Genomic DNA, 27,978 nt, shown 5'->3' on the forward strand with positions numbered 1-27,978 from the left:
TGTTTGAAGGTGACAATAACTCAGTTCTGGAAATGCACTTACTTCTAATTTTTTTGTACTGCTACCCCCTAAAATTGTTTTTAACTTGTTTCATTTTTTTGGTTTTCAGGGGAGCCCTGGAAGCTTATGTTCAATCAGTGAGAAACAGAGAAGGCAAAGAATTCGCACCAGTGTATCCCATAATGCTTCAGCTGCTTCAGAAAGCGATGTCTGCTCTTCAGTAGCAACGTGCTATCCGTTGATCTCCACATGGCGCTGGCTACTCCACATGAGTTAAGACCATAATGGACCTTTCCTGTATTTCCTTTTGAACTTTACCTCTTGAGCACTTCTACTTTCAGTAGCATAAAATGTCAAAATAGATTCATAAGCATAACCTTTGAACTCCACAGGCCTGATTCTTCCTGCTAGACATCCAACTTTTTCCTCCTCTTTCAGATTTTGGTACCTGGCTAGGTATGTAAAAGGTCCTCTGCCCCAGCCTGGGCCTCCATCAGGTATGTGGCCCAGTGGTTCTCAAATCTGCCTGCACACTAACATCACCAGGAGAGCTTGCGACACATCTCTGGGCAGCAGTCAGGCGTTAATGTTTTAAAAATATAATCCCCAAAGTAGAAATTCCAGTATGCAGGAGTTTGGTTATCCTAAAGCTAGGGGCTGAGTGTTCTTTAAATGGTATACAGTATCTTTATACATTGCCAGTTTATTAAGAGGCACTGGGCAGACCGTTCAGCAGCCTTGTAACAGACCAATTAAAGATCATTCTTTTACAAAGATTAACAATAATCCAAGTCTGATTTTTCTATTGCTCTTGTCCCATTAACTTTAAAATCAAAACGTCTTCTGAGTGTTTGGATTTTGTTTCCATCTCCTGATCCCATTGCTCTGATAAATTCATACAGAAAATTCAGTCAAGATCAACCAGAAGTCAGAGAGAAACTTTTTTTCATTTTATTTGAAATAATATACAAGAATATAGTGTGCAAAATTGAGGGGCAACATCATGAAGTGTAATGAACTGAAATCAATTTTACAGCTGTGATTCCTAACCACACACCACTTGGTAAGTAACATGAGAAGCCATGATTGTAGCTCGGAGCAAAAGCAGCTGTATTGCCAATGTATTTGCTCTAATTTTAGACAGTTGGAGGAAAAGTAAAGTGCAAGTGTTGCACTGCAATAAGTGCAAAGACTGCCCCCACCATAAAGATACGATGACAAAATATACTTAAGATATGTGGCTGAGGAGATACAGGACACAAGTTAAAAAATACAAGGGTGTTGACTGTTAATAGCACCATTGCAGTGACTATATCCCAATGCTATTAACTAACTTTCCCTCTGCCGGGCTGGTCTCCATTGGAAATAATGGATTAGTGCTGCCACCTGGTGCAAAAACTCAGCATGCCCGCAGGAACTGCAGCAGGTGACAGCGACGCCATCCACCTGCCGCATGTTCTGTAGTCCCTTGGCACTGGCCAGACTGAGAGGGCCTGTGTTTGGCACAGATGCTGGGCCATGTGGTGGATGCTTATGAAAGCTCAACTCCCAGCTTCTGCTTCTTTCCACCATGTATACATACAGATTAATAAGCAGGAAGGAGCCAATGTATAAACAGCAGTTACATGTTTTTAAATTCCCCTTCGTACGATTTAAAATAAACATGTATACACTTTCTCTCTTTCTACTGTACTTTAGCACCACAGGATATCAATTTTCAAGCCTATATTACCTGATAGACATATATGAAGGTCGGAAGGAAAATAAGGCAATTTGGTTTACAATGTTGATAGTTTTAGCATACTTAATGCTCTAATGGAGAAAGCAAATCCTCACTTATATTATCAAATCATTTCAAGACTCAATGCTATCGGTATCTTATGGTCATACAAATTCAGGACCAATGATGAGACCTTGATCTTCTTAAGCCTTTCCATCAAGAGTCAATGTTTTTGCCACTACAGACTTAAGAAACATTGTATCCTGGTTTAATGTTGCTGTGAGCCCTGTGGAAATAAAATTAAACTCAGTAAATGTTTACAAATCAATATGGTACTTTTACACACAAAAGATCAGGTAACTAATATTTACAAATTTGCTATTTTAAAAAGATTGCTTTCTCAAAAATGATTTTAAAGCTTGCTACTATCTTATAGCTCAAGCATCCAGAAAATTTACAAAACTGTTAAGAAGTGGACTAGGAGGAAAAAAGGGATTCAGGCAATGTCCTACCACATGAAATGCTAAACTAATAAAAGAACTTCCAAAATCCAGTTCAAACACTTTCTACTTAATCTGACAGCTGGGATTCTTGAAAAACTTAAGCTATGATTTGCATGTTACTATAAAAACAAGCATAAATATACAGAATCAATGTAAAACATCCTTAACCCTCTTAACTGCTGACATCTTCATTTTTCAGGATTTCAAACTGAGCCCATTCTACGATGTGAAATTTTTTCATCAAACTAAAAATAATGTAAAGTATACTAGACTAGTAACGGAAAAATTCCAACAGCCAAGCTTGTCTGAAGTGGCATTATTGTGGTACAACCTTGTTTACCACCTACCTGGGCCTGTTTTCTTCTTCTTGGGGTTTCTGATGTACAGACCCGAGTCCCCATAAATGTCAGCAAGCCCACCCTGCTGTCCTCACTAGCCCTCACCAAGCAAGGAAAGGCTGCTGAGACATGCCACCGAGTGAGCAGGGCTCCACTGTAGTATTGAGTTAGCTTTCAACCCAGCTAGAAATACTACACCCACAGGATCTTTCCACCTTCACATTTAGGATGCTCTTTTTAAGTTGGCTTGAGATGTCTACTCGCCATACTGAGTGAGTAAATGGCACTTAGGGATGAAAAACAAGGAAGCCTTTCCTCTTACGATGCTGTGAAAACATCGGACTTTGAAGTACGCGAATGCGGAGACACAATATGAGCTCATGCTCTAAAGGCCCTAACAACTGCCCCACCAAACCGGTGCACCAATGGGGAGCCAAGATCATTCCAAACTACTTGGTGAAACATACTGAATTGGTTCTTTTCCTTTTCCAACAGTCAGGATTTAAACGTTTTTGCTCTTCAGCCAAAGCCTTTGCTTCTAATGTGTACATTCTCCTCTCTTCATTCTTCATTTTCTTCCACCTGTCACCAAGGATCACACTTATGGCTCTGTAAAATAAACATTTACATAATGTTGACGAGACTTTTTCATAAAGATCATGTCAAGTGTGTTGCTGCTACTTTGGGTAGAAAGGTTTCAAAACATCTTGTCCCCCCCCACAAGGTCAAGGCTGTCATCATTCTCTCCAGCACAATACAATGTCAGATGGCCTGCAGGATGACAAGATGATAAGAACCATCATGATAGAAATCTGCAACTATTTTCCTACTTAAACCTGTCACTTGCTACCAAGCCTGTTACAGTAGTCTCACCCAGGATACACAGACAGACCAATTGTTTTCGGAAGAGTCAGTAAGTCCTGGCATGACTGCAAGTCATTTTATGCAGTCTGAGAAGGAAGACAGTGGCAGCTGTGCTTTAGCACAACAGGAGCCCCAGAAACTGCTACTTTAGAAGTACACAGTAAGTACAGTTTCCTTTATCACCCTGCCAATGCAGTTAAACACCATGCTCCATCTTCCTTTATTAAAAACCAGTTTTGGGGGCTGGGGGTTTAGCTCAGTGGTTCCAGCGCCTGCCTCGCAAGCGCAAGGTCCTGAGTTCGATCCCGGTACCAGAAAAAACAAAAAAACAATTTTTGTAGCTTTCTGGGTAAGGGTACTAAAAATGGTTGACAGATCTGCCAGTTAAGCCAGTAAGAAATACGTACATACATCTCTCAGTATGAAATGTTTTTAAAAAGCTCATTACGTGATACTTGAGATATTTATTTCTCTCTTTTTTTGAGACAAGGCCTCACTACATAGCCCATGTTGGCCTCCAATCCATAAACCTACTGCCTGTGTGTCAGGATTACAAGGGTTGCCACTATGCCCAGCTTATTCTTTTCAATTGAAATATGACAAGTAATGAAATGTGCACAATGACATGGCCTATAATCTGTATTTTCTACCACAATTATAAAATATACAATACTATCTACATTCATTTTTGTACTGAATTTTTCATCTATATTGATGTGAGCTCTTTTTCTCTCTGACCTATGTATTTTGTCTCTGTTCCTTCAGTTTGTGCCCAAATAAGGTCATTCATCAAATTAAGATATAGCTATATTAAAGAAATGGAGGAAATCCAAGTTCAAAATTATGTCATTTCTCCTCATTCAATTTAGAAAATAGGAACACCCGATACCCTTCAATATTAGATGATTACCAAAACACCACATGGAAGCAAAGGTAAAATGCAAAGAATAAGATTTATGAGCAATAAGGGGGATAAGCTGACACAAAGATCCTAAAAGAAAATAGAATACAGAGAAAATGAGACTTGTACTCTTTTTTTTTTTGGTACCGGGGATCAAACTTGGGTCCTTGTGCTTGCGCAGCAGGCGGCGAAACCACTGAGCTAAATCCCCGGCCCGAGACTTGTACTCTTAATAGGAGTAGTACAATTAGCCAGAATTATAAATCCAGAAAGAATCCCTGCTGGAACTCAAATTGTTGGAGAAAGACTGACTGCTACAGGAACATAAACCCAATTTCTAGATGTCAAGCCACACATTTAGTCATTCACTACCAGCTTTGTGCAAAGAGAAACAGCCCTTTACCAGTAACTAAATCTAGGCTGGCCATTTGCTGGGGCCGCAAGGGGAAGAAGTTTAATAAATATATTCTTAAGAGCATTTGAATATATTTTAAATCCCTTTAAGTTCTAACAACTTACTTTCTATGGCTATATCATATAGTAATCAGAAAAGCATACTTCTAAACTGAATTTTTATGAAGACATTACAGTCAAACCTGTTTTTTTACTGATAAGAAATGAAAGGTTAAAGTTTATGTGAATCTCCCGAAGTTACACAAATAACAGACCCAAGAGTTAAGAATTTCAGTGGTACTGAAAAGGTCCTTAGAATACTTGACTCAGTAATTGTACACCACAGATCCTAAAGAAATAACCAGCTACTGAGACAAAGCTATTCATTACAGTGTTACTTCTCTCAAAGATGCATTTAGGATGAGAAGCTTCTCTCCTTCTCCAATGTGAATACTATGCAGTATAAACATTACTTAGATTTAAGGGCTTAGGACATTTAAATGTGGTGTCACAATTCAATTGTGTAGATAATCATTTGACTTTTATGATATCAAAGATGAAATGATAATTTTGATCTTCAGAAAAATGGAGACTAGAAGACAGCTTTGATACAGGAGATGTAACTGGTTGGTATAGAAGAGGAAGGACTTGAGTTCATTTTTATTCCTGGACTACACTGTGGACAACTTTTAAGTTCAATCTTCTGACAAACCTGGCAGCATGCTATGAACTGCCAATGCCAGCACATTCCATAGTAAGACTACAAGAGGTGATGGTCTTCTATAAAAATGGAACTCTGAGGGTCAGAACTTTGTCCTTTAAAATGTAAACGGCATTTACTGTTATTTATTTTTTTTTTAGTACCGGGGATCGAACTCTGGTCCTTGCGCTTGCGCAGCAGGCGGCAAAACCACTGAGCTAAATCCCCAGCCCTTTACTGTTATTTTAAAAGATAGATCCTTAAAAGTCAACCCATGAAAATAGGAAGCATTCAATAAAAGCTAGGGACAAGTGGCATCCCAGTTACCATGAAGTACATTCAAGTACTCTCAATATTCAGAGTCAGAATTACTACTATATTTACCTGTTATCTTTCCCTGGATACATCTGAGTATATTCAACTCTGTACTTTTTGGCAAAAAGCATGAAGGCATTCATTGGTCTTTTGCACTTATTAGGAGAACTGGCACTCACAGTCCCTGAGCTGTGGTTTTTGACAGCTTTAGCATACAAAGAACTGGAAGAGAGCTGTGACGATCCAGCCGAGCCACAATTCTTACTGAATCCAGATCCTGCAAAGTCTTGACCACTAGGTCCTCCACAAGACAAAGATGCACGACGCTGACGAGCCATACTACTCAACACATAGACTGCAGAAGAATCCATAGGTGTGAAGTCATAGCTGGAAAATTAAAAAATAGTTTTTCTTTTAATTTGGATCATACAATTTCTAAAACCAGGGTTAAAAAACAATACCAATTTGGAAATTTCAATGCATCTTTACTTATATAGTGTTACTAACATTACCTTAACAAGTTTTGCCACTGATGGTTACTTATAAAACTTTATGTATGCACTGACTAAATTGACACACACACAAAAAAAACCTCTGCAAATAATGCAAAAAAATATTTTTTTAAAGATTCCAAGGCTCCGATTCCCCCCACATACTGTATTCAGGGCAAGAAACTCCTCTAGATCCCACACAACCAATTTGGGCTTCACGCTGACTTGTAACAACCTGACAATCTGATGCCTTGGTCTAAAGGAGCCTAGACCCAGAACATGAAAAAGGAGTGGCAGGCACAAATCAGGCCAAGGCAGAATACTACGGAAGATGGGTCAGGTAAGGACAGCCAAACCTGTTAGGTGTTGCTAAAAGAATTTAAAATGCACAGGACTTTGATAATGTATATAGGTACACCAGTCCCCTAAAATGCCATTCATGTGTTATAGCCTAGTATCTTAAAAGTTCATACTAAAAACCTACCTTTCAGGAAACATCACATTTTGTCTGTAAATTCAGTTTACAGCATGGAAATAACCAATCCCCATTCTCTCCCTCCTCAACAAGCCTGCTTGGAAGGTCCCATTACCCACCCTCTCATATGAAGAAAAAGGCTAAAGTATTATTCACCCAAGGCCACAGTACTAGGATCCAAACCCAGAATCTATGAACCCATCCAACACCATGTTTACTTACATTACCATGGCCTTAAACTTAGGGTGAACAAATAGTATTAACTGAAAATATTAGCTGAAAATTAGAGGTAGGGTAGACCACAACCTGGAGATAAACCAGTCAAAAGAAGTGTTTTGTGTTCCAACTTTGTTAACTCTTTCTGCCTGTACCTCTTGGCAGAAATCCTTTATTTAGCCATTACTTTGAACTGAGCTCGTTCTTTTCCTTGAAACAGATACTCTGGTAATATATGAAAATAGGTTCATGTTAGCTATAATAATAGCATCTGCCTACAGGTAAAGCCTATGAGATTATGAAACAGTATTCTCAAGACAGAAGGAAAGAGCTGAATGAATAGGTCTGTGCTGTTTACTACATAAAAATGCCTTCTACCAATTACCAGTCACATAATATCTTTTCTTAAAAGTGTTATAAGAAATACATATACTTAACTAAGATTGCAGAATTATCCAATGAATTCTTAAAAATCCACATTTTTCCACCTAGGATCGCAACATTTATAAAATATCGTAAGCCCCTCCCGTGTAAAGTTCAGAAAAACAGCAAATTTAGGCAGATGAATCTGACAAAATTATTCAGCTCTACTGAAGAAAATTAGTTACAATTCAAAATAGCAAAAGGCGGTAAAGCAAATTACTAAAATCTGAAAACTCCACCCATCTAGTGGTATAAACCTGTTATGTTTCCATTGTAGATAAACCTAAATGAGTTTAAAACAATCACAGTTCAGGATTGTGACACAGCTACAGGATTAAGACTTAAAAGTATCTTTTTGTTTGTTTTGGTACCAGAGATCGAACTCTGACCTTGCGCTTGTGAGGCAGGCGCTGGAACCACTGAACTAAATCCCCGGCCTTTAAAAGTATCTTTTAAAATACCTTAATCTCTTGCTGTACTACAAGGCAGCAACGGCTCTCCTCACTGAGCCCCTGTGGGCACCCCAAAGGCACCTCGCCTCATCTCCCCTCTGGCCAGCAGCCATTCCTAGCTCAGCACCCCTCACCTTCACTGCTCAGTCAGGGCTCTGAAAGGCCAACCCCACACTAATCAAGGCACTCACAGGAGTTCATTTAACCCTTTCAACAGTAACTTCATTTTGCCAGCTACTTTGTTCTGTTTTTCCAATAGCCTCGGAAAAGTCACTTAACTTACCCAAGCTCCCATAGTAAATATATTGCAGAGATGGGATCTGAGTCCAGGCAGTTCGGCTTTGGGCAAAGACACAGGCCCATGCCCTAGCTTATAATAATGTAAGATTAAGTTGGTACAGTTTCCAGTGCTGCTACTTACTAGTAATATGATCTTGAGCAAGTTAAATAAACCCCTAGCCAAGTAATACATGCTATGCAGGCAGGGCTGCTGAAGGAGTAATGTAAAAACACTTAAGGCAGAGGCTGGCACCTAGCAGCACTCAACTAGGATTCTCTCTTGTTACTACAGAAGAAGCCTAAATGAGCAGACGTTGAGTATTAAATTCTTCACAAGGTAAAGGCTTGAATCCTAATTCTGACACTAACCAGCTCTGATATGGGCATGTTCCTTAACTTCTCTTAGCTTTAGATCTCACTGTCTCCCTCTATATAAAATGAGGCTATAACCTAAGAGGGTAATGAATATTAAATAGGCACTTAATAAATTTTAAAATTATCCCATTACTTCAACAGAAACACTAGCTTCACAACACACAAACCTGTCTGATGCCTAGGCTGGCCTCAATCTGTGTCTCCAAATGGGCTTTTTCACATCATACACTCTTACTTGGAGGGTTCCTTGCTAAAGCAGAGTCTTAAATTGTGTTTACATATTCATCTGTTGACTTCTGCCTCATGTGAAGCTAGAAAGCCTCTTTCTAAAAACAAAATCCCAACCCTTCCCCCAGTTCCCCAAGTGTGCCTGAGAATCTGCTCTGCGGTTCTCTCTTGGAACAAGTTTCTTCCTCCTCCCCTCCTTCCCTTCTTATCCTTCCTGTGCAGGCAGGACTGTCCCTTCTCATCACAACGAAAATTTAGGTGCTCAACCTTTTCATGGTCTCTCCTGGATGAAACTGCAATTTCCATTCCTTTGCAGGGAAAGAAAAAGATCACACTGCTGTTACACCGTAGTCACTCAACAGTAAAATGAGAAAGTGGCCAAGGTCATCCCGAGAGTAATCACTACTCAATTGGAACATGGAGTGAAAACTTGCCATGGTAGAAAAACAGGAATTAGGCAGCCAAGTTTTCCTTTCTGCTTTAAAAACCAAAGTTTTGCACTATGCAATTCTTGATACATAGATTTAACATAGCAAGTTACAAAGCCTAAGTGGCTAGTGAACCTCTAAATACAGATTAATAAGCAGAGCTGGGGATTTAGCTCTGTGGTTCCACCGCCTGCCTCACAAGCCAAGGACCCGAGTTCGATCCCCGGTACCAAAAAAAAAAAAAAAAAACGTTAATAAGCAGTATTTCTAACATCACTGAAATTCTGTAAGTGCCAACTCCCAGATAACCATTCTCCTAATGGTTTGGTTCGTTAGTAATTTTATTGTTTTTAAAAAAACAAAACTGGCCATATTACTGCAGCACAAACTACATTAATATATTCACTCTAGTAATGCTTTTTTGTAAAAGGACTTCATATTACAACCTGACCACTATCCTTTCAAAGATCTACCTGCAGGGTTGGCCCTTTACTGGCATCTAGAGCTTGGACTTGAGGAGAGCTTTTGTCATTGCTACAACTGATAAGACTGGTCTACTGTGCTTACACTGGGCACAAATAGTATGGCTTACTCTGAACACCCAATTTCCTTTTGAAAGTTTGCAATTTTAGTATGTGCCAGGTAGAGGCAATAAAAATCCCAGGTCCTAAGTATCTACTGAACTTTCGTGCTACAGAACATTTTCTGTATGTTGTCACAACTCACTGCTGGGGGAATTAAGCGGATCCTCTGTGGCTCGGCTAGGACCTCTCCTAGCCTGCCTTCTCCTAGACTTTGCCCCATCTCTTCTCCCCTTACTCAGAAAATCACATAATAAATCCCCTTGCACGCTAATAAATCACAGCCACAAGCACAGGTGTATGCCGTTTCGAGTCCTCTCAGTGACTCACAGAACCTGGGGGATGGGTTGGGGGACCAGACATAATTATATAATGCATAGTATTATATATGACATACAAAGCTTAAACATATTGTGGTTTTATTAGATGTATCTCTGAGGAACATGATTCCATCAAAAAAGTGAATCACAAGAATACTTTCATGTTTGAGACTTTTTACTGTTTTTAAAAAACTGACACATGCTTTAAATGTAGGAAAGTTTCATTCATTTACAACTGACAAGATTTTACTGTATGATTCTACCACAATTTATGTGACAAAATCCAATTAATCAATATTGATGTTTCTACATTTGTTTTTGCTGTCATAAGGAAAACAGCAATGAGCATATTTGCACCTCTCTATGTATCATCACAATTTACTTCTCTTGGGTATATGTAAGAAAAGAGTAGAATTGCTGATATTTACCTTTATAAGATAAAACCAAGATATTTCCCCAAATTTTTCTATCTGGTTACACTCTTACAAAAAGACAAGAGTTATCACTGATCTACATCCTAAGAATACTTAAATCAGTCCTTAAAATTCTTTCATTTTCCTACAGTTTTTCAAAAAGGAGTATATAGGAGGAAATGAAAAACCATTTAGATTCTAATCCTGTAGCTATTTACTGAGCAAATGGCCTGTGCTAGGCTCTATGGTCGTTGCTTTTGAGATAATAACCTCACTTATCCTAACAATATATAAAGTATTAACCTTATATTAAATTCAATGAAATGAAATCTATAGGCCAGCAGAAACTCAAGAATTCTCTACTTAAGGCCTATATATACCAATGGAATTGATATCTATCATGAAGAAAATGTAAGTCTTAAAATCCCACTTATCTACATACAAACTTCTCTGGGTATCTTCTGGAAATAGATGATCACCTGTCCTGGTTGTGCAGGACTGAGGGATCTCCAGGCATCCTGGGTTTTTAGGGCTAAAATCGGAGAAGGCCCATAAAGACAGACAGCTGGTAAACCTTGAGAGTCAGGACTTGTGGATTCTTGTCATATTGTAGCAAGCAGTAATTCTGCCACTTACTCAAAATAACCTCAGAAAAAACTGCTTCCTCTATTTTTTCAAATGTTAAATTTTTGCCAGTTTTGTTACCTGTATAATGGATGCCCTTGGTCAAAATTAGTATTAAAGAAAGATGCAATTAACCGTCCCAAAAAAGATACAGTTAACTATAAAACACTAATAGATTTATGTGCTGATAAAAACAATTGTTTAATCCTAAATGTTTTTGTAAACTCATCTGTCTTGTATGGCTATGTTACATAAACCTCCTCCTTAGCTGTTACTTTTCTTTTAATTATGTTTTTTTTCATTTAATTGTATATCACACACACTTTCCTCTAAGTAGTTCTTTTGTAACTCTCAAATCTTTATTACAAGGTTTTAACTTCTTAAATGTTTATCACTAAAGAAACGAGAAAGTTTAAACAGAAAAAAAAAATCCAGTATTACCTTTTAAATGTATCAAAAACACCTGAATCGTCAAAATTAATGGCATCGGGGTGTCCAGGAGGTAGACAGACATCACCAGTATGGACCTCACAGCATGGAATGCCGTGCTGCACCACAGTCAAGCTCGGGTAAAACGATGACCAACCTAAAGGTGAGCGCCAGTTGCCCGAAGGATGAAGATGAACAGAAAGCACCCTAAGTGTGTTATAAAAGACATGTTTCTGTATCTTAACAATAAAGCTATTAAAATCTGAGGACATTTTCTAACACAAATATCTACAATAAAGCATGCACTAGGTAAGTACTTCCTTTCAGCAAGTGAATGGCCTCAAAAATAAGTTTAATTCTACATTTTATTTATATACAGGTCTCTATCAATCAGCACTTCCGTCACTGTACAAGACAGTGATAAATGATGACCAGACTATGAAAGAGTCTCTGAATTATTAAATTACACTTAACATGGTATTACTATAAATGGCTCTGAAAACAGATTCAATTTTACAACACGTTTGGTAACTAAACCAAAACCTAATTAATAGAGTACTGTAATCCTGAACTATATAGCAAGATATAGAGAGCTTACCATGTTACATGAATCTAAAATTTCTCATACAGGAGTTTGACTACTGCTAAGATACTTAGCCACTATTAATACTGGAAGCATTTCCTGTGGTCATTTTAGTTTGAAATACATTTTCCTTTCAATTTAAGAACCATTCTTTTAAAAGTTACAAATTCAGCTGAAGCCTACCTTTATTTTTAACATAGAAAGGGTGGTCCAGCTTACACTCTACTGTAAGTAAACCATCTTCTACTGTACCAGGATCAAAAGTCAACTTCAGTACAGATTCACCAAACGATACACTTTCTTCATGTGATAATAACTTCAGACCATCAGAACCATAGCCCTGAAAATATATGCTTAGAGTGAGTGAATTGGAAGTGTTCAACAAACAGTGATGTACCCATTGTATGTAAGACCGGAAAAGGTAAAAATAACCAAGAGATGATCTCTGGCTTTAAAGGGCTTTCAACCCAGTGATGAAAAGAGAGACGTGTAAGTAACTACAATGTAGACTGGAATAAGCTCTTTAAAAGTCAAGCATAAACAATGGTGATAGAGTGCAGTAAACAAAGATATTAATTACAAAGGAAAGAGATTAGAGAGGGCCATCAATTCCATTTCTACTGAGACTGAAAAGCCAAAATTCAGAAGGGTAGAACATGCCTTGCACCAGGAACAGTTGGACTTAACACCTTTTTTAGGGAGTAATGAGCACTTTTTAACGAGTGCTAATACAAGGTAAGTTCAGACTTGGGGTAAATAAGGCTGAAAAAGACAGGCAAAGTAGTTAAATTTTCACTTAGATACTGGGAAGTCAGCAGAAGGATTTTTATTAATATGTCAATTTTAAGATGATAATAATTGCAGTTTAAAAAGGGAATTTGCGGTTCAATTATTTGAGAATATAATGAGAAATACTATTAAGAGTCCTGAACTGATAAGTGCGGTGGTAGTAGAACCAAATTAAACTCAACAAACATTTGAGCATTTAGTACATGCCAGGTGGCAAGTTCTGAAAATACCAACATTAACAAGATCTGATCCTTACCCCTGCTGAACTCACAGAAAAACACACATGCCAACAGCTAGCTCTATGTAGTGTGCGTCAGTATACTAGTGCATGAACAAAGGCAAGAACGAGAAAAGAGTGCCAAAAATCTTTATGGCAACAACTATGAAGGGAGTGAAGGGAATAATAAAAGACAGTTTCATGGTTTTGAATTTGGTCATCAAAAAGGATAATAACTCTAAAAGAATAAGGAGAAATTAAGCTAGAAAGAGAAAACCTGCAGAGTTTTGGCATATTACGCTGAGGTGGAAGAACCAGTCGTTATTCATGTGGAGATGTCGCACATGAGCTGGAAATGTTTACAGACACATGCTCCACGTAAGCTAACCCCACAATCATCTTCTTGCTGCCACTGGAAACTTCACTCCAAAGCCATTCGGAGAGCAGGAAGCCCTGGCCCAGGGGTCGGCAGTGCGCCCAAGGCCCTGGCATAGACAGCTGGCGGCAGAGCCAGAGGCCCCGGCCCCTGACTGCACATCCCAGAGTGACAGGGAAGGCGGCAGAGCTGTGCTCTTCTCTGCATGTGGTATGTGGTGGACTGCACCAGTCAGACGGAGAGCTGAGGCCCTGCCATGCTCCATAAATCAGGGAAGACACAGTCAGGAACCAAACCAGTGAGCCGAAAGGGGCAGAGATAGGAAGCATAACAAGCAAGAGCCTCTCGTCCCAGAAACTGGAAGAAAGCTAGTGAATTCTGTGGCAGCTTTAGTGGAGTAGTAACAGAGGCCAAAGTCAGACTACTGTGCACTTCACTAGAACGAAGACTAACAGCAAGAACCGGGTCACTGAAGGCAGCCAAGTTAAGATTTTTTTTCTCAAGAGATTCAACAGCACGAAACAATACAATTAAAAAAGGAATTTTAAATAAGCACATATGAGTTGGAGAAATTAAAGATTTCAAAGTGAAAGATGTAACTGCTATCTTAATGTCCCTCCATACTTTCGCATATCAGTTTAGAAAGTTTAGAAGTGTTTCATGGAATCATTTGCGAAGTAATAACAATCAACTCTCAATTCCTTACAGGGAAAATAAACACTGTAGACTACCTAAGACAAGGCTTTCATCAGCCAGCGTATCATTTACTTTTCATGCCAGTTTAGCACCCCCCAATACAAAATGTATAAAACACAAAAAAGTGCTGCTAGGTATGCTCTTTACCCATTTTAAAAGCATAACTAGAATGGTAAGCCTGAAATCAGGGCTCCTGTTCATCAGGCTAAGGAACAGTGAATGGTCATAAAATCTACTGAAAATCTAAGAAGTCATTTAAACATCAAAACAAACAGGACATTCCTGTAACAACCCGGTTTCCTTCTGAAAGATTCTGGCACATTTGAAAGCATTTTAAATGAACCTTGTGAGTGCCCGTCTGGAGATCTTCCTCATTCTCACAGCCTTCAGCTCTAGCAAAGTCTTCCACGTCTTGCCATTCCTTATTGCTTCCCTTATGAAAGCACAGACGTGTGCCTGAAGTTTAATTAGAAAACAAATATTATATATGTGGCTGGTGGGCTCACAAGGAAGCTAGAAAATGAATATTCAAGTATTTGTTTACCTTTTAAAAAACAGTGCCAAACAGTTGAAGGCCAGGAATTGCACCATCCCAAGTCATCATCATCTGACAGGGAGGACATGCAGAAAATGCCAGACTCTGACTCACTATTTGCCTGTGAAGAAAAATGTTACAAACATTTATTTACTTACTTGTTTTTGTGAGACAGAAGTACATCCAGAAGTATAGCACCACTGAGCTGCATCTCTGGCCCTTTTTATATTTTCATTTTGGGACAGGGTCTTGCTAAACTGCCCAAGCTGGTCTCAAATGGATCCTCCTGTCTCAGCCTCCTGAATAGCTGGGATTATAGGTGTGCACCACCAACCCAGCTTAATATATTTTTTAATACCTGTTATCCTGAACCTTCGAATAACAATCATTCCAAATTTAGGGGAAAACACACTTTGAAGAACTGAAATATCTGCAAGCTTAACTCACCCTCTCATGTCTCACTGGTGTTTCCTCCTTCCAGCGGTGATGTGGGAAGGCTGGCTCACTCTTCGAAGAAGAGGACACTGGCGGGGGGCGTGCATAGGAATGTAAACTTTTGCTTGTAGCAATGATGTGTACAGGAGATGGTCTAAAATAAAACAGTAGTTTTTAACCATGGAGTCAAAGTCCTTAAGCTTGATCTCTTTCCCTCTGATGAAAAGAACATCTATTCCAACAGCCAGTGTTACTACTATAGGACAGATATGGTGAACTATTACTAATAAAGACAAAGATTTCTTTTATAGTAATATGTTACTCCCTCACTTCTTACCCAAACTCTCTACATATATCACATTCAACAATGTATTTTAAATTACTACTACTGTTTCCTTTATCCCATTTCTCCCCAAAATATAAATCTACATTCTTCTTTCATAAAGGACAACCCCTGTACAGTACTCCCACCCATCTTTTTCTTCTCCTCTGATCTGCTTGGCAAGTCTCAGTATGGACAGAGTATCTACACTTAACACACTAGGATCCTTCCGTCACAGACAGACCAGATCTTCATGAACACAGAAGAGTAAAAAACAGCCTGTAAAGGGTTATACTCGAGTAGTCACAGGAGTCTGGAAAAGCACCAAGGAGGAAAGGCTGAAGAGAAATGTAGTCCCTGGAAAGGGAGCTTAATTCCAATGACTATTTAAATTTTAGTTTAACCATCTACTAGATGATTAACAGCCTAATTTTAAGATTGGAAAAATGTTAAATAGCTTTTTGTAGTGGCAAAGGTTTTAAATTAAAATACAATCAAGTCAATGCTCTTACCTGTTGTAAAATGAGCACTGCATGAGTGGGCTTTGCGGACTTGTGGCAATATTTGCTAATTCTGTCAGCCAATCCACCTCACTTTCAGGGTAAGTATTTTCTGATATGTCTGAGGTATTCTGGTTCCAAGATGATCTTGGATACTCTTGATGTGAAACATCCGAACTCAGCTGGTATATGGCAGATTGCGTAGGATCACTTTGCACAGCCTGAAGTTCAGGCAGGTCATCTGCAAATAAGCACATGCAAAATTATGAAAAGGGAATTATACTGTCTAATACATTGAAAGATACTGTAACTGCACTTAGAAGTCCTCACATTTAGCTACCTGACTTTGTAGGAAGAAAATCCTAATTCAGAATCATACTCAGCATGTTCTCAAATGAAACACCTTTCAAGTTAAAAATGACACCTTGTACATTTAAGGATCAACAAAGCCTGTTGGAAAAGTAAACCCAACAAACATGAATGCAGCAAAAGTCCACTACCTAAACCAAGTTATTACCTCGGTATTCAGTCTGAGAAAGAGGGTTCAGTGTGGATTTTCTGCTTTTCCCCCTAGTTTTTTGTACCTCACCTAGGAGTAATCTATATATCACGGAGACATTTTTACAACAGTTTAATAAGGAGAAAGGGATTTTATGTGTACATATATGTAGATATCACTTACACAGTTTATTAACCTGCTATACAGATAATTATAATATTGAAAACAACAATTTTCTTTTTTTTTTTTTTTGGTACTGGGGATGGAACTTAGGTCCTTGAGCTTGCACAGCAGGAGGTGAAACCACTGAGCTAAATCCCCAGCCCGAAAACAACAATTTTCAAAGGTAAGACTATACATCACACTATAAATTTTTAGATTCTACTTACACAAATCTGTATTAAGAGTTTGTTGGCTCCTCTACCCCCCCAGAGCCTTAAACCCTGGACCTTGTGCATGTTAGGCGAGAGCTCTGTCACCAAGCTATGTCCCCAGCCCTAAAAGTATCTCTTTTTACTAACAATTTCTGAACTTGGTTACTTACTGATTACTTTTTCCTGTAACTACATTCCCCAAAGGTAGTATGAGATAAACTTTTAGCTTTCCAAAATAAAAACTACAGATACTTCCCAAACACTATAAAGAACACAAACAGAAATAAGCCCACAATTTAAAAGGGAGGAAGAGAAAAGGAAAGGAAGGGACTAGATGGGACTAGATAGGATGGCAACAGAAAACGTACACGAAGAAAAGCATTTTATCGCCCTTTAAAAAATGGAAAACTACAGCCCTTCTCTATAAAACACATACCGATAGACCCACTAGGTCCCTTAAATATGTATGTTAATGTCACCATGAAAGCCGTACAGTTCCTATTCAGGCAAACATTCCAAAATAGTCTACTAAAACTGAAATGTCTTAACTGCAAGCAGTAATTCAAGATATCCATTCTTAAAACTGACTAGAAGGTATCCCTTTTCATAGAGCAGCCAAGGAGTTCTAAACATCATGCCAGTTTCAGCTAATTCTACCCTCCAATTCTCAGGCTGGTGTAACTAGTTCCCTTCCCTCATTGCCAATACCCTTACTGGGGCCATCATTTCTTTATTATAAAGGGTTCATCTCTTTCAGTTTCAGGAAATTACTTATGTCATAAATAGAAAGGGGCAATTTTTTTACTCCCATAAGCCTGATTTCCTCCTGAAATCTAAAACACCCTAGGGGATAATCAACTAACTACAATGGTGTTCCTTGCTCAACAAGAACCACTACTCAATAGTATCAGCGTCCAGAAAATCCTTACCATTCAAACAGGTTGTGTCCCAAGACTTTCACAATCTCCCAATTCCCACACATTACTGTGACAGTCTCTCCCAATTCATCACTTGTAAAGCAAGGACAGTCATGCCATCTCAGAGTTTTTATGAACATTAAAGGCAACCACATATTAAATGGGGACAACGCCAAGGTGAAAAGCCGGGCAAGCCAAGGGCATTCATTAGCCATTTACTCCTGAACACCAGCCTCAAAGCAATATAATTCAGTCGCCCCTCAACAAACCTGCCCAAATCTACAGGACACGTATCCCTGGAGTAGCTCAGTGAGTGATCACCACAAATGTCAAATCCTCACGTTTCAAGAGTCCACTGTCGTTTCTCCACCAAGTCAGCCTTACAGAGCATACCAGGATGTTTCAAAAGTTAGTATCTTTTAAAAAGTCACGTTGTAAGGTTTTCCAGAGGTATTTAGTAGCCTGAACTTTTTACAATCAACAAAGCAGTTTAAGTAATTTGTAAATAAGTCTATGATAACCATAAGTAGCTCAAAGTCCCGGTGATTTTAAGTACTATTAAAAGCAAGAACAATAAAATGCTGAAAATTCCTAATATACAAAAACTTAATATACTTCTTTAGCCAGTCAGGGTAGTAGAGAAGCTGGCTAAATACAAAAATTAGTCTGAACTTCAGAGAATTTTGTTTACCAAGCTCCATGTGCTCATCACAGCAGTTATATCCAGGTGACGATGGCAAATTCTCATTACACTGCAGCAACTCCAGGGAGTCATTCATTCCTGATGCTCTCTTGTCCATCACCAGCAGGAGTTTCTGTACTGCATTAGGCATCTGATTTGTCTTCACTTCCCACACCATGTTACGGTGCTCTGACTTAATAAAAATGAGAAAAAGTGTCAAGTTACATGATCTGAAGATTATATAAAATCAGTGGCATCACTATGCTGCAGTTTTAACCTAATCACACATTGCCATTTATAACTCCCTCAAGTCCTTTGGACAGGACATTCCTGTCATGCCCTACAACTTTCGTACTCAGCAGTAAATTACATATAAATCATAAAGGATTAATATCTTGAATTTATAAGTCTTTTTTCTAAATAATAGTCATTTTTTTTATGTCTTTAACCTTGTAACCCCTTTCAAATAAAAATATTAAAAGTGACAAAAATTTTTTTTTACAAATTCAAATGAAAAGCCTGGAGGAATCTTACATTTTTTGAAGATTCTATTACATTCTATTTCTGTCGTCAGTATTGTTTCCTTGTATTCTGTATCTTCTCTAAAGAACACTGAAGAAGTTTCTTAAAATGGCCATATGCTACATTTTCTTAAAAGTAAAAATATTTTCCTAATGAGAATTTGGGCCCTAGTCATAATAAAAAGATAACTGTCATTCTGAACAAGCTATTACTTCTAGAAAGATGAATAATGCTAAACTTAGCTGAACTGGTAAACCTACCTTCAAATCAAGCCTACAAAGTTATCACAAGGAAAAGTGATACAGGATAATATATTTAATTTCTCAGGAACTAAATTATGTTATGAAAAGAAAATGTGGTTATACTTCTTACACTGTGGCATTTGAACAAGGATCAAATTACTTAACATGAATGACAACAACAGGAAGATTTCCTGATTTCTCAGGTTCTACTCCACATTTGATTTAAAAAAAAAACTAAAAAACCTCTAAGGGGTGGAAGGGTTGAAGGAAGGGCAGGGGAATAGGGAAAAAATAAGAACCAAGATACATCATGTAAAGGTACAAATTCCAAATGATAAATGTCATCATACTGTATATCTGAAATGTACCAATAAACTTAATTTATAAAAAAGAAAAAAAGAAATTTTAAATTACAAAAAGCAACCTCTAATAAAAATGAACAAAAAAACCCCAAGCTTATTTCAACAATATAGTTTTTCCTCAAAATAGAATAAAATATACAGTGTTAAGTCATTTAAAGTCAGCTGAATAAAAAATGCAATGAAGGGCCAGGGATTTAGCTCAGTGGTTTCGCCACCTGCTGCGCAAGCGCAAGGACCCGAGTTCAATCCCCGGTACAAAAAAAAAAAAAAATATGCAATGAAAAGATGCTGTTTACTTTTAACCCCACCAATTAAATTTAGATACTGTACTGTTAACATTTTGGTGTAACTAGAATGTAAACTTTTTCATACATACTCACAATCACACTTTTTCACACTTCATATTATAGTTGATAACTTTTTTCTGACATTCCTAAGCCCTTTCTCCAGAGACCCTTCCCAAGATCTACATAAACAGTATACTTCATAAGGATGTACCAAAATTTACTGGGTTTATATTCTGATTTTTAAAAAGCATTTATTTACATATAATTACTTTATAGATTCCAGCTACAGACTGTTAAGTAGATGACAAGCACCTTAAATTCTTGATATATATATATATAGCGAAACTGCATATTGCCTTACTCTGTTCCTAACGCACTATTTCTGGATACTTTCTGCCTGCACCCCTCAAAATTGACCCTTATTCCTGGGCACTGCTTGACAGCCTTCTCATCAACAACTATAAAATAGAAGTATTATGATGTAGTGAAAAGGGTACTGAGTTAGATACAAGGAAACATAGGTTTTTGGTTCCAGTCTGGTAACTTGGTAAATATATCACCCGAGTGACTGAGCTTCTCACTAACTCAACATCTTAATCTGTAAAACACAGATATCCCCCTCACCCCAAGCAGGATAAATTCAAACACAGGGAAAAAATGGACAACTTCTTTTAAATTTTTTTATCCACAGACTGTTTGTTAGACATTATAGATACTGTGGGTTTTGTTACTGTCCTAAATGGTACAATTATTTTTATGTTTATTAGTACATGTTTGCTGTAAATAATGATTACATTCATTGTGGGGGTCCAAATAGAACAATTATCAAAAACAGTTGTTAACAATAGAAAACCTGATAGCTATTCAGTTTTGGCAATTTCTTCCCTGTGAGATACTATGATAAGTCATTCAACACACCTCAGAAACCATCATGCACCATTCCATTACTTTAGGCAAGTAACAGTTTATCTGCTTAAAAAATATTGAGGCATTTGAAGGAAATTAATACCTTCTCTGGGTTAGCACAAAGTACTTAGTATATAGGTAAGAAAATCTGCTGGGATACAATATTTCCCACAAAACTGATGACTGGAAAAAATATGATTTCTCAATTACCAAATCATAATTCTGAGTTTCTACATGGTCTTGAAAAAATGTAAGCAAATGTAGCTTAACCCATTATTTTTTCAATTTTTATAGCCCAAAGGATTATATGAGGTGTGACTCAGAATTGGTAAAAGCTTAAATTTTGAGAAGTATTTACTACAGTGAGACATACTGTGATTAATCCCCTTCAAAATCCTTCCCTTTGCTTCAGACACACTTATCCCATCATTCTTGCCACTTTCTGAAGCAGTTCTAGACGTCTTCTTTCCTGTCTTCCTGAGGTGTGAATAAAAATGTGGCACACGCCTATAATCCCAGCATTCAGGAGGCTGAGAGAGGATCCCAGGAGTTTGAAGCCAGCCTGTCTAACAGAGTGAGTTCAAGGCCAGCCTGAACGACCTTGTCTGAATAAAGAGAGGGGGCAAATGCTGCTGTTAAGGGCCATGCAGTGGAAAAGTAGGCTTGTGAAAACATCAGAGTGTCCTCATCCACCTTATTCAGTGAGTCTGGCACCTTATGACTTTGAGCTCTTCTCCAAAGTCAAAATGACCACGATTCAGAACATTTAGGCAGCCACAACGGCAAAGCTGAGGACACTCACAAAGGAATATTTCCAAAACTGCTGCTGAAGTGGGGAGACAAATGGGATAAGCGTGTTCAAGGGAGGCAGAGTATTTTGAGGGAGACTAATAGCAGTGTGTCTTACTGTAACAAAAATTTTTTAACCTTCACCATATATTTTGATCACAGCTTGTATGTAAGCAGATTTTGTCTTCCCATAGAAATCTACCTAGTATCTTAAGTATACAGAACATAATTTAACTCACCTTGATGGCTCAAAATCTTTATGAACATCTATACTATGATTCACATATACTTGTGAGTAGCATAAGTTAGCTCTAGTGGCAATCTTAAAATTTTTCCCATTTTTTCCCTTTATTATGAAACTCAAAGGTTGCACTACAAATATATCCCTCTTCAGAGCTATCCTCTGTGTACAAGCAGTGCAGTTCTAGGGGTCCACAGAAGCAGCTGTAGTTCTTCTTGTGTTCTCCCTCCCGCTGCAGGGCTCTTTGGTTTCCTCATACTTCCCAGCTAGACTTCTTCCCAGCTGCAGAGTGCACCATTCGCCATTGACAGCACACTAACATCTCCTTGTAACGGCTATCTATCATTGCTTCAGCACTGGTATTCATTATCACCCTTTCCATACCTTCACAACACTCCTTAAATGAAGTTGGAAGAAAAGACATTATTTTAATTTCAAAACAGAGCTAGCTACAAATGAAAGGAACAAAATAATGAATCTGAATTGTGTATCTACATCTCTCATTACTCAAGGTGATCAAAAGTTTGGTTTTCAGGGGCTGGGGATTTAGCTCAGTGGTTATGCCACTTGCCTTGCAAGCACAAGGACCCAAGTTCGATCCCCGGTACCAAAAAAAAAAAAAAGTTTAGTTTTCAGATAACTGAGATTTTTCAACTACAAACATACTATGCAGGAAGACAGCCTACCCGTAAGTTTCACTCCTGCTGGCTGTGTAACCTCAGCCTCACAGTACCTCTACTTATCTCACAGAGCTACTGTAAGAATTAAAATATGTGAAAACAAAATACAAAACCATATACAAATATTAGTTGTCACTCATTCTCGCCTCTGTCAAACTACTTTGGGGGAAACAAGGCCTTAAGACACACTAAAGGAATGCCACAGAGTCCTTACTCAAAAATACTCCCTATAGAACACAAAGAATCAACAACCGGGATCTCATCTTACTAAAAAGCTGCTGCACTGCATGAGAAACCACCAACAGAGCTAACACACAACCTACAATGTGGGAAAAAATTTTTACCAGCTGTGCCTCAGACAAAGGGCTACTATCTAGAATATATGAAGAACTGAAAAAAATCAGACCCCCCAAATTCAAAGACCCAATTCAAAAATGGGCATCTGAAATGAACAGACATTTCTCAGACAAAGAAGTAAAAGCAGCAAATAAACATGAAAAAGTGTTCAGCATCACCGGTCATTCCAGAGGTGCAGATGAAAACAACGCTGAGATTCCACCTCACCCCAGAAAGAATGGCTGCTATCAAGAAATCAACCAATAACAAATGCTGGCAGGGCTGTGGGGAAAGAGGAACCCTGCTCCACTGCTGGTGGGAGTGTAGACTGGTGCAAGCACTGTGGAAATCAGTATGGAGACACCTCAGAGAACTAGGACTGGAAGTCCCATTTGACCCAGCTATTCCACTGCTGGGGATCTTCCCCAAAGGATTAAAAGAATCATACCACAGCGATATATGTGCACCCATGTTTACAGTGGCACAGTTTGTAATAGCTAAAGCTTGGAAACAGCCCAAGTGCCCATCAACTGGAAATTGGATAAAGATGTGGTTTTTTTATAAAATGGAGTACTACTCAGCCATAAAGAACGAGAAACTAGAGACATTTATAGCTAAATGGATGCATATTGAGGCCATACTCTTTTGTGTGTGTGTGTGTGTGTGTGTGTACTGGGGATTGAACTCAGGTCCTTGTGCTTGCGCAGCAGGCGGCAAAACCACTGAGCTAAATCCCCAGCCCCGAGGCCATACTCTTTTAAGTGAAATAAATGGGACCCACATGTGTAAATACTGAACAGTTTCTCTAGTATGAGAAACTGAAAGTGTAAATAAGGATTAAAATGGTTAAAACGAGTAATTGGAAATTTCAAATAGGAAGAAAAGGTCCAGAGGGGTAGGGGAAGTGGGAGGGGAAGGGGAAAGGAAAAATTATGAGAAAAGGAAAAAATGGAAACAAAGTCTTTGTAAATAGGGAAGGGCGCACAGGCAATGGGGAAAAAATAAGAACGAACATACATCATGTACAGGTAGGTACAAGCACCCAATGATAAATGTAAATGTATTGTTTACCTAAAATGTACCAATAAAAGAATTTAAGCAAAAAAAAAAAATACTCCCTATATAACATTACACTAATTACTAGACATTCTTCTTTCTCATAAACAAGTTCCTCTTTCAAATATCCACTGGTAGAGCTAACCCTATTGATCATTTATGCTTTTGATTACTGCTTTGGTACCAGAAAACTCAATGCAGCTTGCCTTGAATTTTAGTTAACTCTGCATGTGTCATCTTTTCACTAGATCAGTGATTTTCAAAGAAAAGAGTAAAATTCTCCAGCAGTTGTATTCTGAAATGTAATGCTCAATATTCCAAATTTTATTCAATAGGAACTCAGGCCCTACTGTTTTGTAATACACACTTCAAGCAGCAAATATTCAGTCTTACAAAGATATGAGAAGTGGAAGAGGACTAGAATAGCTAAATCTCAATGAATGAAAGAGGTGGCAACTAGCTTTTATAAAATGTCGTCTACATGCATACCTACACACCATTTCCACATACTCCCTCTAATCTTATTCAAAACTCAAAATAGCTCTGTGAACAGATTATGGATGAGAGAAAAACAGGACTCTCATGACTGTGTATTTGTTTGTTTGTTTGGAGAACTTAGGGGAAAAGACAAAAGGTATAAACCCATTAGGCCCTGCTTTGAAGTGCCTGCTCTTCCTGAATCTTTTATCTTTCCATGGCCAAGAGATTTCATGGTAGGATCTATAGCTTTCCTTAACCCTGAGGGACTTCCATACCAAATCTAGACTATTTGTTCAAATGATTTTGAAAGAGATGGAGAAGGTAAAGTACAACTAATTTGCTGACAGGAGGAACTAAAGTTTTAAAATAGATTACATAATTTTACAATACACCATTACAAACATAATAAATATATTAAATCCAACTTTGTATACCCAAGTGAGTGATGAGGCCTTACTGCAGTTCTTTTAGAATATTTTCAATGAAACTTCACTTCTTTCCTGGGAATGTTTTCTATTGTTCTAGTCTACCACTGTGCTAAGTGGGGGAAAAAAGCAAATCACACTGATTTTGTTTTGGTAAAATATACTACTGGAAAATATCAGTTAATACCTTTATACCCCTTAACAATTTAACCCCTATGCCTGAGTTTTCTTATTTGTAAATGAGGACAGAACCTAACTACCTATCAGAACTGTAGGCACAAACGACATTACATCTTACATCCCTGCTTTTGCTAGACACTGCCCAATCATATCTAAACAAGTTATTCATTTCATGCTCATTCAACATGAAATGTGAATATTAATGAAAAAACACATAACATACAACCCATAATACACTGGGTGCAGTGGCACACCTTTGTAATTCCAGCACTGAGGGAGGCTAAGACAGCTGAGCAACTTAACAAGACTATCTCAAAATAAAAAATAAATGGGTTTCCAGGGATACAGCTCAGTGACAAGCCCAAGGTCCTGAGTTCAATCTCCAGTACAAAACCAAAAACAAACAAACAAACAAACAAATAAATAAATAAATAAATGGGCTGGGGATATAGCTCAGCATTAGAGCACCCTGGGTTCTATCAGTACAATAATAATAAAATACCATAAAACGCAGTATCACCATAAGCAGCCGCCCACAAAAGTATGCAACAGTATAGTCAATTCAAATGCTACTGAGGTAAGTCATTTTATGAAAAACTCGAAATCATCTATAAAAGAAAACTGCTTTCTAAAACTTGATTGTAGGGAAAATGGTAGTATAAATTATGATATGAAGCAAAGTAAATGCAGCTCAAAATATGAAGAAATGGGAAGACTGTCAGGCAGTTAACGAGAAATTAAAACGTGGCAATTTTCCTGAATTTCTTAATACTTGTCAATTTAAAATTTTTTGTAATTTGTTTTCCTACTCTAAATATTTCCATTTGCACTTAAAAGAAACACACGTAAAATATCAGGCCTTGTCACATTCACACAGTCTTAATTTGTCAGAAAAAAAGTACTGGTGTTTTCATTTCAACATATATAAGTGACTGCAAGCTTTTAATTCATGCTTTAAAACCTTCAGGGAAAAGTATTTATTCATTGTATCTATGCCATATACTTCACTGGGCATCAGTATAGAGGAACGAGCCCCAAGTTGTTAAAACAGCAGAGACAACTCGCTGGTATCAAGTTTGAAGTCTGAGAGGTACAAATTGTGAAGCAGGGACAATTGGGCAATGCGTGCAGGCGGGAAATCCGGGGAGAAGGGCCCCTTTAATTAATGTACGCAGAGTTGGAGAAACGAACAAAGGGGGACAGTTCTCCAGGCAGAAAAAAGGGCCAATCGGGTTCATGAAACTAGATGGCAACTGAAGAGTGAAATTCATGCTGTAATTTATTAGTCAAGTTAAACAGTATTTTGCTTTAAAGTAAATGGCTTCCTCCAAAGTGAAAAGTAGCCCAAAAAACTTGAGTGGATTTCACATATCATTCAAATCTCTGCAAAACTTTGTCCACCTGACAAAACAGCTTAATAAAAAAACTGAATAATGACCTTACCACTCTTCTTGGCTCGAATAAAAAGCCAAGAAAAAAGTACAAGATCACCGTTAACAGTAAAACACGAAAGTATTTACAAATGTTAAAACTGTTCTCGTTTTCAAAGGCAACTTAAACTTCCAAACCACTGTCAGAGGAGTCATCGTGACGGCTAAATCAGTCGAAAGCGCTCGGTCGGAACTACCGGGAGGACCCCAGAGCTCCCCATAGGTAAAAACCTTTCTCAAACCCCGCTCTCGTGACCCCAGCATCAGTGGCACTCAGAGGGCTGCACTGCCCCGCAGTCAGGGCTTCCTTCGAAAAAGACCCGAGCAGAAACTCCCCGAATCAACTGGAGTGTGGCGCGCACAGCGGAATGAAATCCCCTGGACAGCTCGCAGCGTTTAAAGCTTTTACAGAAGCCCGGCTGTCGACTTCGCCAGGATTCTTCTCTTGTTTTGTTTAATTTGCCTGCAGCAGCAGCAGCAGAAACTGAAAGGCGGAGACTGGAATCTCCTGCCAAGCCTCCTTGCGGGGTCACACCGAGCCGCACCTCCCGGTTCACGCCAAGTCCACCCCCACCTCTTTCGCCATTCATCGCCTCCTCCCTCCCCCCATCATGTGACCGCAGCCTGGACGCCAGGCTTGTTTTTCCCGAGCCTCGGCTCAGCCCCAGCGCGCAGGCGCCTCGGAGCCCATTCATTCGAACTGCGTAACAATGAGCCCCGGGGCCCAGCGGCTCCGCGAGCAGGGGAGCTCGGCCCGAACCCCTCTCGGCCTCGGAGGTGAGGGCGCCTCACTGGCGTCCGCCAGCCCCGGCCCGCCCTCTGCTCGGCCCCGCCGCCGACCCTCGGCCCGCAACTGAATAGATGAAGTCAAACTTGGCCGTGCAACCCCGGCGCGGGGCCGACGCCTGGCCCCCGCTCCCGCCCCCGCCCCCGCCCCAGCCCCCGCCCCAGCCCGAGCCCCAGCCGCGACTCTGGCCCGGGCGCCCAGGCTCCTCCCAACCCCCCGCCCGAGACCCCGGGCGCCTCGGCCGCCCAGCCCAGGTGAGCTCGCGGGAGGGGGGGCTCGCCGCGGGCTGAGGCGGACGCTTAGCCGCCCCCGCCCAGGGCACAGCGGCGGAGAAGGAACGTGTACCCCCCGGCCCGGCCGCCCGCTCCCCTCGGGCTCCGGCCCCTCCCTTCCCCACCCCCACCCCTTCCGAACCGAGAGACAACAAACCCGCCGCGGAGTGCGGGCGGCCGGGCGCGGGCCACCCTGCCCGCGACAGTACCACCAGCAGCCCGTGTTCCCTCTCTCCGACCGGCGCTGCCCTCCCCGGAGCGCGTTACCGCTCTTGCAGCCGCTCTTACTCCTCAATCGAAACTTTCCTACTTACCAAACCCGTCGCCATTACCAAGTCTTTCAAGCTTCGTCTTCCCCCTCCCTTTCAACCCCCTGGGGGTTGGACCTCCTGCCAGCTTTTGCGCCCTCTTATTGGTTTATAAAACTGCCATTTGCTCTTTGCTCTTTCCCATTGGCTGGTACCATAGTCCGTCTTGGGAGGCGGGCGTGTGTTGACTTTTATGTTGTGTTTACTGGAGAAGACGGTGTGTCAATCACTAGAGCGAACGCTTCGGATTGGACTACTGCCGAGACACTGGGGACCAAAGCC

The 27,978-nt window shown here is 39.4% G+C and overlaps 2 protein-coding genes across 6 annotated transcripts in view; one reads left to right on the plus strand and one right to left on the minus strand.

Annotated features, from left to right (window-relative positions):
- The window catches only part of Cog5 (component of oligomeric golgi complex 5), a 316,280-nt gene extending 313,064 nt beyond the window's left edge, over window positions 1–3,216 (plus strand). For all 5 annotated transcript variants that reach the window (XM_087206494.1, XM_087206496.1, XM_087206495.1 and 2 more), the window contains one exon: window positions 110–3,216. In XM_087206494.1, the coding sequence (XP_087062620.1) occupies window positions 110–224 (115 nt within the window). In that variant the 3' untranslated portion in view covers window positions 225–3,216. The remainder of the gene's footprint in view (window positions 1–109) is intronic.
- Window positions 929–27,894, minus strand: Hbp1 (HMG-box transcription factor 1). The gene is made up of 11 exons (XM_004839669.4): window positions 27,703–27,894; window positions 18,403–18,586; window positions 15,934–16,162; window positions 15,112–15,253; window positions 14,674–14,785; window positions 14,473–14,585; window positions 12,235–12,391; window positions 11,481–11,625; window positions 5,804–6,121; window positions 3,029–3,170; window positions 929–2,006 (listed from the first exon to the last, which is right to left on the minus strand). The coding sequence occupies exons 1-11, from the start codon at window positions 27,715–27,717 to the stop codon at window positions 1,989–1,991; spliced, it is 1,575 nt and encodes a 524-aa protein (XP_004839726.1). The 5' UTR covers window positions 27,718–27,894; the 3' UTR covers window positions 929–1,988.
- Between the last annotated feature and the right edge of the window lie 84 nt (window positions 27,895–27,978).

The sequence above is a fragment of the Heterocephalus glaber genome, unplaced genomic scaffold (genome assembly GCF_053883595.1).
Source record: "Heterocephalus glaber isolate CG9 unplaced genomic scaffold, H.glaber_assembly_v1.0 deba00000676, whole genome shotgun sequence".
NCBI classification, from domain to species: Eukaryota; Metazoa; Chordata; class Mammalia; order Rodentia; family Bathyergidae; genus Heterocephalus; species Heterocephalus glaber.